The sequence below is a fragment of the Stigmatopora argus genome, chromosome 12, assembly GCF_051989625.1.
Source record: "Stigmatopora argus isolate UIUO_Sarg chromosome 12, RoL_Sarg_1.0, whole genome shotgun sequence".
NCBI classification, from domain to species: domain Eukaryota; kingdom Metazoa; phylum Chordata; class Actinopteri; order Syngnathiformes; family Syngnathidae; genus Stigmatopora; species Stigmatopora argus.
The window spans coordinates 1,105,200-1,119,392 of record NC_135398.1 but is presented as its reverse complement, the minus strand read 5'-3'; the positions used below and the strand labels follow the sequence as shown (position 1 = coordinate 1,119,392).

Genomic DNA, 14,193 nt, shown 5'->3' with positions numbered 1-14,193 from the left:
TTTCCCGGCAGATTTTTGGACACTTTTTCCCGGCAGATTTTTGGACACTTTTTCCCCTGTGGATTTTTGGACACTTTTCCCCGGCAGATTTTTGGACACTTTTTCCCCTGTGGATTTTTGGACACTTTTTCCCTGCAGATTTTTGGACACTTTTTCCCCTGTGGATTTTTGGACACTTTTTCCCGGCAGATTTTTGGACACTTTTTTCCCCTGTGGATTTTTGGACACTTTTTCCCGGCAGATTTTTGGACACTTTTTCCCCTGTGGATTTTTGGACACTTTTTCCCGGCAGATTTTTGGACACTTTTTACCCGGCAGATTTTTGGACACTTTTTCCCCTGTGGATTTTTGGACACTTTTTCCCCTGTGGATTTTTGGACACTTTTTTTTCCCGGCAGATTTTTGGACACTTTTTCCCCTGTGGATTTTTGGACACTTTTTCCCTGCAGATTTTTGGACACTTTTTCCCCTGTGGATTTTTGGACACTTTTTCCCCTGTGGATTTTTGGACACTTTTTCCCCTGTGGATTTTTGGACACTTTAGGACACTTTTTTGGGGTGGGGTGGGCGCCGGGGATGTGGCGGCGGTCACGGGACGAGTTGGAGGTTACGAGACGTGGCGGAGGCCACGGGACGCGGCGGAGGTCACGGGACGCGGCGGAGGTCACCGTATTTTTCCTGTGGATTTTTGGACACGATTTTTCTTGCCCTGGGGAATTTTGGACACTTTTTGGACACTTTTTCCCCCTGTGGATTTTTGGACACTTTTTGGACACTTTTTGGACATCTTTTGGACACTTTTTGGACACTTTTTGGACATCATTTGGACACTTGGGCTATTTTTCTTTCCCTGTGGACTTTTGGACACATTTTGGACACTATTTTTTCCCCTGTGGATTTTTGGACACTTTTTGGACAGTATTTTTCTTCCCCTGCGGACTTTTGGACACTTTTCCCCTGCGGAATTTTGAACAATTTTTCCTGTGGATTTTTGGACACAATTTTCTTTCCGTGTGGAATTTTGGACACTTTCCCCTATGGATTTTTGGACACTATTTTTGTTTACTTGCGGACTTTTAGACACTTTTTGGCCGGGATTCTTGGGTGGGGTGGGTGCCTGGGATGTGGCGGCGGTCACGGGACGCGGCGGAGGTTACGAGACGTGGCGGAGGCCACGGGATGTGGCGGAGGCCACGGGACGCGACGGAGGTCACCGGACGCGGCGGAGGTCACGGGACGCGGCGGAGGTCACGGCCAGAAGGTGAGAAGGCTGGCGGGCGGTTCCCGCCTGCCATCACCACGGTGTCGACCAAGGTGCGTTTGTCGTTACAGGGGCAACCGGGAGATCCAGAGGTCACCGGACGAGGCGGAAGCCATGGGACGTGGCGGAGGTCACCGGACGCGGCGGAGGTCACCGGACGCGGCGGAGGTCAAGGCCAGAAGGTGAGAAGGCCAGCGGGCGGGTGGTTCCCGCCTGCCATCACTACGTTGTCGACCAAAGTGCGTTTGTCGTCACAGGGGCAACCGGGAGATCCGGAGGTTACCGGACGCGGCGGAGGCCACGGGATGCGGCGGAGGTCACCGGATGCGGCAGAGATCAAGGCCAGAAGGTGAGAAGGCCGGCGGACGTGCGGTTCCCGCCTGCCATCACCACGGTGTCGACCAAGGTGCGTTTGTCGTTACAGGGGCAACCGGGAGATCCGGGCTCACGAGGCGCGAAGAGGACGCCAGTGAGTTTTTAATATTTTCCCTCTTTCCCTTCTTATGCCGTGGTCCATTCACGATTGGACGTCTATGGTTGTCGATGGCACTAAAGGCGTACTTACGCCGTTGTGTGTTTTTCTAGGGAGATCCAGGCTTCCCCGGTTATCCTGGGATCACGGTGGGTGCTTTCTTTGGCTTTGGCCCAGAGGAAGTCCCGCCTTTTGACAAAATAGTGACAACGGTGAGGGCCACGCCTACTTTTTTGCTCCCAGGGCAAGAGCGGCGCACAGGGTTCCTAAGGGATGCCGGGACGCAAAGGCAACTGAGGTCGCGAGGTGAGCGTGCGCTCAAAAAGGCTGATCTTCGCCTTGATTGTATCTGGCCGTGCGCCCCCTGCAGGGTAACTCGGGGAACACCACACTTCCACGAGGACCGGCGCAGCTCGCCGCTGCTGGAGGCCGTGGGCTGCCTGGCACTGGAGCGCAACGACAACCGCCAGCGCCTGGGCGGCGCCAAGGCCGCCGTCTTCTTCTCCGCCGGTTCCACCGAAGACGCGAAAGAAGTGCCGATGGCTGTCATGGAGTTCCGCGAGCTGGACGCGGTGCTCGCTGAGGCAAGTAGGCAAGCCTGTTGGCAAGCCCCGCCCAGCATTGGCGTTTGACCGTCCACCCGCTCGAATGGCGTTTTGCTTTCAGCTGGACGAAAGCGGGAAGTCGGTCTTCACCGTGCTGGGGAGGGACGTGGCCGCCGACTTGAGGAAGTTGAAGATCTGCGTCATCTGTTACGGTAAGTAGCCGCGTGAGATTTGGCCTGCTTTTGGTGGGGAAAGGGGCCGCCTGAGTCCACTGTCTTAAGATGGCCGCTTGTAGGGACTTTTTTTTTACATTTATCGCTCTATTCGGTGGATGTCCATAAGCCACGCATTGAAAAGTGAGAAGAGTCAGATGGCCGTGTGTAGTAAGGCCTTTTTTCTTAACAAAAAGACCATGTATTGTAAGGCTTTTTTCTTTTAAAAATGACCATGTATAGTTAGGCTTTTTTTTTTTTTTAAAACGACCATGTATAGTAAGGCTTTTTTATTAAAAAAAAAACATAGTATAGTAAGGCTTTAAAAAAACCCGACATAGTATAATAGTAAGGCTTTTTTCTTAAAAAACGACCATGTATAGTAAGGCTTTTTTCTTAAAAAATGACATAGTATAGTAAGCCTTTTTCCCCTAAAAAACGACATAGTATAGTAAGGATTTTTTTCTTAAAAAAACGACATAGTATAGTAAGGCTTTTTTCTTAAAGAAACGACATAGTATAGTAAGGCTTTTTTCTTAAAGAAACGACATAGTATAGTAAGGCTTTTTTCCCTAAAAACGACATAGTATAGTAAGGGTTTTTTCTTAAAGAAAAGACATAGTATAGTAAGGCATTTTTTTTTAAAAACGACATAGTATAGTGAGGTTTTTTTCTTAAAAAAACGACATAGTATAGTAAGGCTTTTTTCTTAAAAAACAACATAGTATAGTAAGGCTTTTTTCCCTAAAAAACGACATAGTATAGTAAGGCATTTTTTTATAAAAACGACATAGTATAGTAAGGCTTTTTTCTTAAAAAAACGACATAGTATAGTAAGGCTTTTTTCTTAAAGAAACGACATAGTAAGGCTTTTTTCCCTAAAAACGACATAGTATAGTAAGGCTTTTTTCTTAAAAAACGACATAGTATAGTAAGGCTTTAAAAAAAACGACAGTATAGTAAGTAAACAACTTAAACTTAAACCTAAACTTAATCTTAAAGTTAAACTTAGTATAGTAAGGCTTTTTTTCTTAAAAAACGACATAGTATAGTAAGTAAACAACTTAAACTTAAACCTAAACTTAATCTTAAAGTTAAACTTAGTATAGTAAGGCTTTTTTTCTTAAAAAACGACATAGTATAGTAAGGCTTTTTTTCCTAAAAAACGACATGGTATAGTAAGGCGTTTAAAAAAAAAAAAAAAAAAGACATAGTATAGTAAGGCTTTTTTATTGAAAAAATGACATAGTATAGTAAGGATTTAAACAAAAATGACATAGTATAGTAAGGCTTTTAAAAAAAAAAAAAAACGGACAGTATCATAAGGCTTTAAAAAAACGACATAGTATAGTAAGGCTTTAAAAAAAAACGACATAGTATAGTAAGTAAACAACTTAAACTTAAACCTAAACTTAATCTTAAAGTTAAACTTAGTATAGTAAGGCTTTTTTCTTAAAAAACGACATAGTATAGTAAGGCGTTTTTTTCCCCCCCAAAAAAGACAGTATAGTAAGGCTTTTTTATTGAAAAAATGACATAGTATAGTAAGGATTTTAAAAAAAATGACATAGTATAGTAAGGCTTTTTTTAAAAAAAAGGAGAGTATCGAAGGCTTTAAAAAAACGACATAGTATAGTAAGGCTTTAAAAAAAACGACATAGTATAGTAAGTAAACTACTTAAACCTAAACTTAATCTTAAAGTTAAACTTAGTATAGTAAGGCTTTTTTCTAAAAAAACGACATAGTATAGTAAGGCTTTTTTTCCTAAAAAACGACATAGTATAGTAAGTAAACAACTTAAACTTAAAGTTAAATTTAGTATAGTAAGGCTTTTTTCTTAAAAAACGACATAGTATAGTAAGTAAACAACTTAAACCTAAACTTAATCTTAAAGTTAAACTTAGTATAGTAAGGCTTTTTTCAAAAAAAACGACATAGTATAGTAAGGCTTTTTTTCCTAAAAAACGACATAGTATAGTAAGTAAACAACTTAAACTTAAAGTTAAATTTAGTATAGTAAGGCTTTTTTCTTAAAAAACGACATAGTATAGTAAGGCTTTTTCCCCTAAAAAACGACATAGTATAGTAAGGCTTTTTTCTTTAAAAAACGACGTAGTATAGTAAGGCTTTTTTCCGTAATAAACAACATAGTATAGTAAGGCTTTTTTTTTTAAAAAAACGTCATAGTATAGTAAGACTTTTTTTCCTAAAAAACAACATAGTATAGTAAGGTGTTTTTTTCCCCCCCAAAAAAGACATAGTATAGTAAGGCTTTTTTATTGAAAAAATGACATAGTATAGTAAGCCTTTTTCCCCTAAAAAACGACATAGTATAGTAAGGTTTTTTTCTTAAAAAAACGACATAGTATAGTAAGGCTTTTTTTCCTAAAAAACGACATAGTATAGTAAGTAAACAACTTAAACCTAAACTTAATCTTAAAGTTAAACTTAGTATAGTAAGGCTTTTTTCTAAAAAAACGACATAGTATAGTAAGGCTTTTTTTCCTAAAAAACGACATAGTATAGTAAGTAAACAACTTAAACTTAAAGTTAAATTTAGTATAGTAAGGCTTTATTCTTAAAAAACGACATAGTATAGTAAGGCTTTTTCCCCTAAAAAACGACATAGTATAGTAAGGCTTTTTTCTTTAAAAAACGACGTAGTATAGTAAGGCTTTTTTCCGTAATAAACAACATAGTATAGTAAGGCTTTTTAAAAAAAAAAAACGTCATAGTATAGTAAGACTTTTTTTCCTAAAAAACAACATAGTATAGTAAGGCGTTTTTTCCCCCCCAAAAAAAGACATAGTATAGTAAGGCTTTTTTATTGAAAAAATGACATAGTATAGTAAGCCTTTTTCCCCTAAAAAACGACATAGTATAGTAAGGTTTTTTTCTTAAAAAAACGACATAGTATAGTAAGGCTTTTTTTTCCTAAAAAACGACATAGTATAGTAAGGCGTTTTTTTCAACAAAAAAAAAGACAGTATAGTAAGGCTTTTTTATTGAAAAAATGACATAGTATAGTAAGCCTTTTTCCCCTAAAAAACGACATAGTATAGTAAGGTTTTTTTCTTAAAAAAACGACATAGTATAGTAAGGCTTTTTTTCCTAAAAAACGACATAGTATAGTAAGGCGTTTAAAAAAAAAAAAAAAGACAGTATAGTAAGGCTTTTTTATTGAAAAAATGACATAGTATAGTAAGGATTTAAAAAAAAAAGACAGTATAGTAAGGCTTTTTTAAAAAAAAAGGACAGTATCGTAAGGCTTTAAAAAAATGACATGGTATAGTAAGGCTTTTAAAAAAAACGACATAGTATGGTAAGTAAACTACTTAAACCTAAACTTAATCTTAAAGTTAAACTTAGTATAGTAAGGCTTTTTTCTAAAAAAACGACATAGTATAGTAAGGCTTTTTTTCCTAAAAAACGACATAGTATAGTAAGTAAACAACTTAAACTTAAAGTTAAATTTAGTATAGTAAGGCTTTTTTCTTAAAAAACGACATAGTATAGTAAGTAAACAACTTAAACCTAAACTTAATCTTAAAGTTAAACTTAGTATAGTAAGGCTTTTTTAAAAAAAAACGACATAGTATAGTAAGGCTTTTTTTCCTAAAAAACGACATAGTATAGTAAGTAAACAACTTAAACTTAAAGTTAAATTTAGTATAGTAAGGCTTTTTTCTTAAAAAACGACATAGTATAGTAAGGCTTTTTCCCCTAAAAAACGACATAGTATAGTAAGGCTTTTTTCTTTAAAAAACGACGTAGTATAGTAAGGCTTTTTTCCGTAATAAACAACATAGTATAGTAAGGCTTTTTAAAAAAAAAAAACGTCATAGTATAGTAAGACTTTTTTTCCTAAAAAACAACATAGTATAGTAAGGCGTTTTTTCCCCCCCAAAAAAAGACATAGTATAGTAAGGCTTTTTTATTGAAAAAATGACATAGTATAGTAAGCCTTTTTCCCCTAAAAAACGACATAGTATAGTAAGGTTTTTTTCTTAAAAAAACGACATAGTATAGTAAGGCTTTTTTTCCTAAAAAACGACATAGTATAGTAAGTAAACAACTTAAACCTAAACTTAATCTTAAAGTTAAACTTAGTATAGTAAGGCTTTTTTCTAAAAAAACGACATAGTATAGTAAGGCTTTTTTTCCTAAAAAACGACATAGTATAGTAAGTAAACAACTTAAACTTAAAGTTAAATTTAGTATAGTAAGGCTTTTTTCTTAAAAAACGACATAGTATAGTAAGGCTTTTTCCCCTAAAAAACGACATAGTATAGTAAGGCTTTTTTCTTTAAAAAACGACGTAGTATAGTAAGGCTTTTTTCCGTAATAAACAACATAGTATAGTAAGGCTTTTTAAAAAAAAAAAAAACGTCATGGTATAGTAAGACTTTTTTTCCTAAAAAACAACATAGAATAGTAAGGCGTTTTTTCCCCCCCAAAAAAAGACATAGTATAGTAAGGCTTTTTTATTGAAAAAATGACATAGTATAGTAAGCCTTTTTCCCCTAAAAAACGACATAGTATAGTAAGGTTTTTTTCTTAAAAAAACGACATAGTATAGTAAGGCTTTTTTTCCTAAAAAACGACATAGTATAGTAAGTAAACAACTTAAACCTAAACTTAATCTTAAAGTTAAACTTAGTATAGTAAGGCTTTTTTCTAAAAAAACGACATAGTATAGTAAGGCTTTTTTTCCTAAAAAACGACATAGTATAGTAAGTAAACAACTTAAACTTAAAGTTAAATTTAGTATAGTAAGGCTTTTTTCTTAAAAAACGACATAGTATAGTAAGGCTTTTTCCCCTAAAAAACGACATAGTATAGTAAGGCTTTTTTCTTTAAAAAACGACGTAGTATAGTAAGGCTTTTTTCCGTAATAAACAACATAGTATAGTAAGGCTTTTTAAAAAAAAAAAACGTCATAGTATAGTAAGACTTTTTTTCCTAAAAAACAACATAGTATAGTAAGGCGTTTTTTCCCCCCCAAAAAAAGACATAGTATAGTAAGGCTTTTTTATTGAAAAAATGACATAGTATAGTAAGCCTTTTTCCCCTAAAAAACGACATAGTATAGTAAGGTTTTTTTCTTAAAAAAACGACATAGTATAGTAAGGCTTTTTTTCCTAAAAAACGACATAGTATAGTAAGTAAACAACTTAAACCTAAACTTAATCTTAAAGTTAAACTTAGTATAGTAAGGCTTTTTTCTAAAAAAACGACATAGTATAGTAAGGCTTTTTTTCCTAAAAAACGACATAGTATAGTAAGTAAACAACTTAAACTTAAAGTTAAATTTAGTATAGTAAGGCTTTTTTCTTAAAAAACGACATAGTATAGTAAGGCTTTTTCCCCTAAAAAACGACATAGTATAGTAAGGCTTTTTTCTTTAAAAAACGACGTAGTATAGTAAGGCTTTTTTCCGTAATAAACAACATAGTATAGTAAGGCTTTTTAAAAAAAAAAAAAACGTCATGGTATAGTAAGACTTTTTTTCCTAAAAAACAACATAGAATAGTAAGGCGTTTTTTCCCCCCCAAAAAAAGACATAGTATAGTAAGGCTTTTTTATTGAAAAAATGACATAGTATAGTAAGCCTTTTTCCCCTAAAAAACGACATAGTATAGTAAGGTTTTTTTCTTAAAAAAACGACATAGTATAGTAAGGCTTTTTTTCCTAAAAAACGACATAGTATAGTAAGTAAACAACTTAAACCTAAACTTAATCTTAAAGTTAAACTTAGTATAGTAAGGCTTTTTTCTAAAAAAACGACATAGTATAGTAAGGCTTTTTTTCCTAAAAAACGACATAGTATAGTAAGTAAACAACTTAAACTTAAAGTTAAATTTAGTATAGTAAGGCTTTTTTCTTAAAAAACGACATAGTATAGTAAGGCTTTTTCCCCTAAAAAACGACATAGTATAGTAAGGCTTTTTTCTTTAAAAAACGACGTAGTATAGTAAGGCTTTTTTCCGTAATAAACAACATAGTATAGTAAGGCTTTTTAAAAAAAAAAAAAACGTCATGGTATAGTAAGACTTTTTTTCCTAAAAAACAACATAGAATAGTAAGGCGTTTTTTCCCCCCCAAAAAAAGACATAGTATAGTAAGGCTTTTTTATTGAAAAAATGACATAGTATAGTAAGCCTTTTTCCCCTAAAAAACGACATAGTATAGTAAGGTTTTTTTCTTAAAAAAACGACATAGTATAGTAAGGCTTTTTTTCCTAAAAAACGACATAGTATAGTAAGTAAACAACTTAAACCTAAACTTAATCTTAAAGTTAAACTTAGTATAGTAAGGCTTTTTTCTAAAAAAACGACATAGTATAGTAAGGCTTTTTTTCCTAAAAAACGACATAGTATAGTAAGTAAACAACTTAAACTTAAAGTTAAATTTAGTATAGTAAGGCTTTTTTCTTAAAAAACGACATAGTATAGTAAGGCTTTTTCCCCTAAAAAACGACATAGTATAGTAAGGCTTTTTTCTTTAAAAAACGACGTAGTATAGTAAGGCTTTTTTCCGTAATAAACAACATAGTATAGTAAGGCTTTTTAAAAAAAAAAAACGTCATGGTATAGTAAGACTTTTTTTCCTAAAAAACAACATAGAATAGTAAGGCGTTTTTTCCCCCCCAAAAAAAGACATAGTATAGTAAGGCTTTTTTATTGAAAAAATGACATAGTATAGTAAGCCTTTTTCCCCTAAAAAACGACATAGTATAGTAAGGTTTTTTTCTTAAAAAAACGACATAGTATAGTAAGGCTTTTTTTCCTAAAAAACAACATAGTATAGTAAGGCGTTTTTTCCCCCCCCAAAAAAGACATAGTATAGTAAGGCTTTTTTATTGAAAAAATGACATAGTATAGTAAGCCTTTTTCCCCTAAAAAACGACATAGTATAGTAAGGTTTTTTTCTTAAAAAAACGACATAGTATAGTAAGGCTTTTTTTCCTAAAAAACGACATAGTATAGTAAGGCGTTTTTTTCAACAAAAAAAAAAAGACATAGTATAGTAAGGCTTTTTTATTGAAAAAATGACATAGTATAGTAAGCCTTTTTCCCCTAAAAAACGACATAGTATAGTAAGGTTTTTTTCTTAAAAAAACAACATAGTATAGTAAGGCTTTTTTTCCTAAAAAACGACATAGTATAGTAAGGTGTTTTTTTCAACAAAAAAAAAGACAGTATAGTAAGGCTTTTTTATTGAAAAAATGACATAGTATAGTAAGCCTTTTTCCCCTAAAAAACGACATAGTATAGTAAGGTTTTTTTCTTAAAAAAACGACATAGTATAGTAAGGCTTTTTTTCCTAAAAAACGACATAGTATAGTAAGGCGTTTAAAAAAAAAAAAAAAAGACATAGTATAGTAAGGCTTTTTTATTGAAAAAATGACATAGTATAGTAAGCCTTTTTCCCCTAAAAAACGACATAGTATAGTAAGCCTTTTTTCCCTAAAAAACGACATAGTATAGTAAGGCTTTTTTTTCCCTAAAAAACGACATAGTATAGTAAGGCGTTTTTTTCCCAAAAAAAAAGACATAGTATAGTAAGGCTTTTTTATTGAAAAAATGACATAGTATAGTAAGCCTTTTTCCCCTAAAAAACGACATAGTATAGTAAGGCTTTTTTTTCCCTAAAAAACGACATAGTATAGTAAGGCTTTTTTTTCCTAAAAAACGACATAGTATAGTAAGGCGGTTTTTCCCCAAAAAAAAGACATAGTATAGTAAGGCTTTTTTATTGAAAAAATGACATAGTATAGTAAGCCTTTTTCCCCTAAAAAACGACATAGTATAGTAAGGCTTTTTTTCCCCTAAAAAACGACATAGTATAGTAAGGCTTTTTTTCCTAAAAAACGACATAGTATAGTAAGGCTGTTTTTTCAAAAAAAAAAAGACATAGTATAGTAAGCCTTTTTCCCCTAAAAAACGACATAGTATAGTAAGGTTTTTTTCTTAAAAAAACGACATAGTATAGTAAGGCTTTTTTTCCTAAAAAACGACATAGTATAGTAAGGCGTTTTTTTTCCCAAAAAAAAGACATAGTATAGTAAGGCTTTTTTATTGAAAAAATGACATAGTATAGTAAGCCTTTTTCCCCTAAAAAACGAAATAGTATAGTAAGGTTTTTTTCTTAAAAAAACGACATAGTATAGTAAGGCTTTTTTTCCTAAAAAACGACATAGTATAGTAAGGCGGTTTTTTCAAAAAAAAAAAAGACATAGTATAGTAAGGCTTTTTTATTGAAAAAATGACATAGTATAGTAAGGATTTTAAAAAAAATGACAGTATAGTAAGGCTTTTTTTAAAAAAAAGGACAGTATCGTAAGGCTTTAAAAAAACGACATAGTATAGTAAGGCTTTAAAAAAAAACGACATAGTATAGTAAGTAAACAACTTAAACTTAAACCTAAACTTAATCTTAAAGTTAAACTTAGTATAGTAAGGCTTTTTTCTTAAAAAACGACATAGTATAGTAAGGCGTTTTTTCCCCAAAAAAAAGACATAGTATAGTAAGTAAACAACTTAAACTTAAAGTTAAATTTAGTATAGTAAGGCCTTTTTCTTAAAAAACGACATAGTATAGTAAGGCTTTTTCCCCTAAAAAACGACATAGTATAGTAAGGCTTTTTTCTTTAAAAAACTACGTAGTATAGTAAGGCTTTTTTTCCTAAAAAACAACATAGTATAGTAAGGCGTTTTTTTCCCCCCCAAAAAAGACATAGTATAGTAAGGCTTTTTTATTGAAAAAATGACATAGTATAGTAAGGATTTTAAAAAAAATGACATAGTATAGTAAGGCTTTTTTTAAAAAAAAGGACAGTATCGTAAGGCTTTAAAAAAACGACATAGTATAGTAAGGCGTTTTAAAAAAAAAAACGACATAGTATAGTAAGTAAACAACTTAAACCTAAACTTAATCTTAAAGTTAAACTTAGTATAGTAAGGCTTTTTTTCTTAAAAAACGACAGTATAGTAAGGCTATTTTTTCTTTAAAAAAACTACATAGTATAGTAAGGCTTTTTTCTGAAAAAATAACACAGTATAGTAAGGCTCTTTTCTTTTAAAAAAACTACATAGTATAGTAAGGCTTTAAAAAAAAAACGACATAGTATAGTAAGGCTTTTTTAAATGACCATGTGTAGTAAGGCTTTTTTAAAAAGCTGATCATTTTTGTGTTTTGACAGAGGGCGTCCTACCCACCGCCCATGAGAAATTGAGAAATCCTCACTGATCTGCAAGTTGTCGTCGCCATCGTCATCACTACGGTCACGCGACCTTTGTCATTCACGGCGTGCAGTCAGGAGTCCGTGGAAGAGCTTGCCGACCGACCGCGAGAGCACTCGGGACAGACGCACATCGTACCTACCTTCGTCCCAGGTTGCAATTCGTCTCGTAACGGTAAAGATATGAGCATTGCAGGATGAATATGTGACTGTCATCCTGATTGGGTAGCGCTGAGTAATAATTGTATTTATAAAAGACGCATTGGACAACGAGGAGGAGGAAGAGGATGGGGTGCAGTCGACCGACCGACGCCGACTCGTCAGGTAAAGGCCGATCGGCCCGCTCGCCACACCCTGTGACTGCCGTCGGTTTGAGCCCTGTCTCCGTCCCCCCGGCAGATGCGGACGAGGTAGACCGCCAGACCGACGTCACCACGTGGTTCTTCGATGGCCGGAAACGAAGCTGGTCCTGATGTAAAACGGCGCCCCACTCCATCTCTTCATCGTTTGGACGTCCATCACCGGCAACCAGTTGAAAAGGATCGGGACTGCCAAGTGGATCTTGATGTCGAAGTGGCGCAAATGGACTTTGGACCAATAAAACCACTTCGGTGGTTTAAACAAAATACTTTCAAATAGCTAAAGTTTTTGATTTTATTTTCATAGTACAAATGTGCATTTACTCCACAGGTATGTAGTACAGGGTGTTTCCAAAATGTTTGACCCCATTTTGTAGGCCAATTATTTTGACCATTTTACCTCAAATTTGCACAGCATGTGTAGAAACATTTCAAATTTTAGTTTGTAACGTTTGGCATTTCCATCTTTTCAGGTTAACAAATGCCGTTCACTTGAAAAGAAAAGACAATGCTCGGATTCGGTCACCCAAAATTGCAGCCCTTATTCATCAATTTTGCAAAGAAGGCAACAACTACAAAACAAATTAGGACTTGCCATCAAAAATGTCAAACATTTTGGAACACCCTGTATTTGTGGGCTAAACTCAATGAAAAATGTGCACTAAACAGGTAAAGGTTTGCTTTGTACTAAAATTATCACATCAGATCTCATGTCCTAATTGGCCTAATGACATTCTATCTTAAAAATGCCCGAAGTTAAGCAGGATCAGGCCTGGTTAGTGCATGGATGGGAGACTGACCACCTGGCAATACTACCTGTTGCTAAAACTTACTCTTATGTTACCATGTGCTCGCTTAGCCTGTGAGAAGCATTGAAATCTGTAATATACACAAAGTCTCTTAGAAGGCCGTGGCCTGACTGGTAAGTCATAACCCTTGGAACCTCACAACTTTGGCTGCGTGGGTTCAAATCCCGGTCGGGAGACATTTTCCCTTAATTGTTTCTATCTATTTGTAGTCAAGACCTTCCAATAATGACAATGTCAAGTGTGGCCAATGTGGCGTAGAGGTTTGTACACCTGACTGCCGTGTGGGCAAGCAGGGTTCGAATCTCGGTAGACGCTGAACCATTTTGTCATTAAATAAGACTAAGTCATCTTTCCTTAAATAAGAGCACCCAATGACCATGTATAGGCGGGCCGCCTCGTGGTGTAGTGGGTTAGTCACCTGCCTGCGACCAGGGTGTCGAGGGTTCACGTCCCGGTGTCGCCAGTCGACGACTGTATGGTGTCGGCAGTCGGCCGAAGGCCGACTGTCGAACACCACCAGGATCCCCCTCCCCCCAACTGTCTTCCGGTCAGCCGAAGGCTGACCGGAACATAATTGTTTTGCTGAAAAAAATGACTAAGTCTTTATTTTAATGAAAAAAGGTTCATCCATATACTGAACTACATAGTGTAGTGATCAGTCAAACGACACCGGGATTCGAACCCCGACTGCCCACACGGCAGTCAGGTGTACAAACCTCTACGCCACATTGGCCACACTTGATATGTCATTGTTGGAAGGTCTTGACTACAAATACATAGAAACAATTAAGTGAAAATGTCTCCCTACCGGGATTTGAACCCACGCGGCCAGAGTTGTGAGGTTCCAAGGGTAACGCCCTTACCACCTATGCCATGGGTCCCCAATAGAAATTGTATCTCTTAGAGATCCTACTGCTTCACAGGCTAAGTGAGCACTTTAGCACTTGCGCTGATTCCCCTTGGTAACATAAGAGCTTGCAGCACTTGGTATTGCCAAGCCAGGATGCGAACCCACGTGGTCATGGCTATGAGGCCAACGCTGTAACCACTCAGGCCACGGGGCCTGTCTTAGATCATTGAGTGCGAGCGAGCATACTCCAACACGCAAAATGCCTTTTCTTTTCAAGTAAACACCATCTGAAAAGATAGAAATGCCAAACGTTACACACAAAAACTTGAAACAGGGTCAAACATTTCGGAACACCCGTATAATGAAATTTAAAGGCGTTTTTTTTTTTTCAAAAAGGCTGAAAATGAAACATGGGCCAATAAATGTCTTAAGTTTGTACC

General features: G+C 35.4%; 1 protein-coding gene across 2 annotated transcripts; it reads left to right on the top strand.

Moving 5' to 3' along the window:
* The first annotated feature begins 886 nt into the window (after positions 1-886).
* LOC144086279 (uncharacterized) lies at positions 887-13,037 on the top strand. Of its 2 annotated transcripts, XM_077616170.1 has the most exons (11): positions 887-1,261; positions 1,333-1,443; positions 1,519-1,610; positions 1,686-1,730; positions 1,847-1,882; positions 1,977-2,031; positions 2,104-2,317; positions 2,400-2,490; positions 11,697-11,910; positions 11,993-12,059; positions 12,135-13,037. In XM_077616170.1, the coding sequence occupies exons 1-9, from the start codon at positions 1,038-1,040 to the stop codon at positions 11,741-11,743; spliced, it is 915 nt and encodes a 304-aa protein (XP_077472296.1). In that variant the 5' UTR covers positions 887-1,037; the 3' UTR covers positions 11,744-11,910; positions 11,993-12,059; positions 12,135-13,037. The 2 variants fall into 2 exon arrangements, with proteins under 2 accessions (XP_077472296.1, XP_077472295.1); XM_077616169.1 differs by having other exon boundaries at positions 1,977-2,317.
* Positions 13,038-14,193: the final 1,156 nt, after the last annotated feature.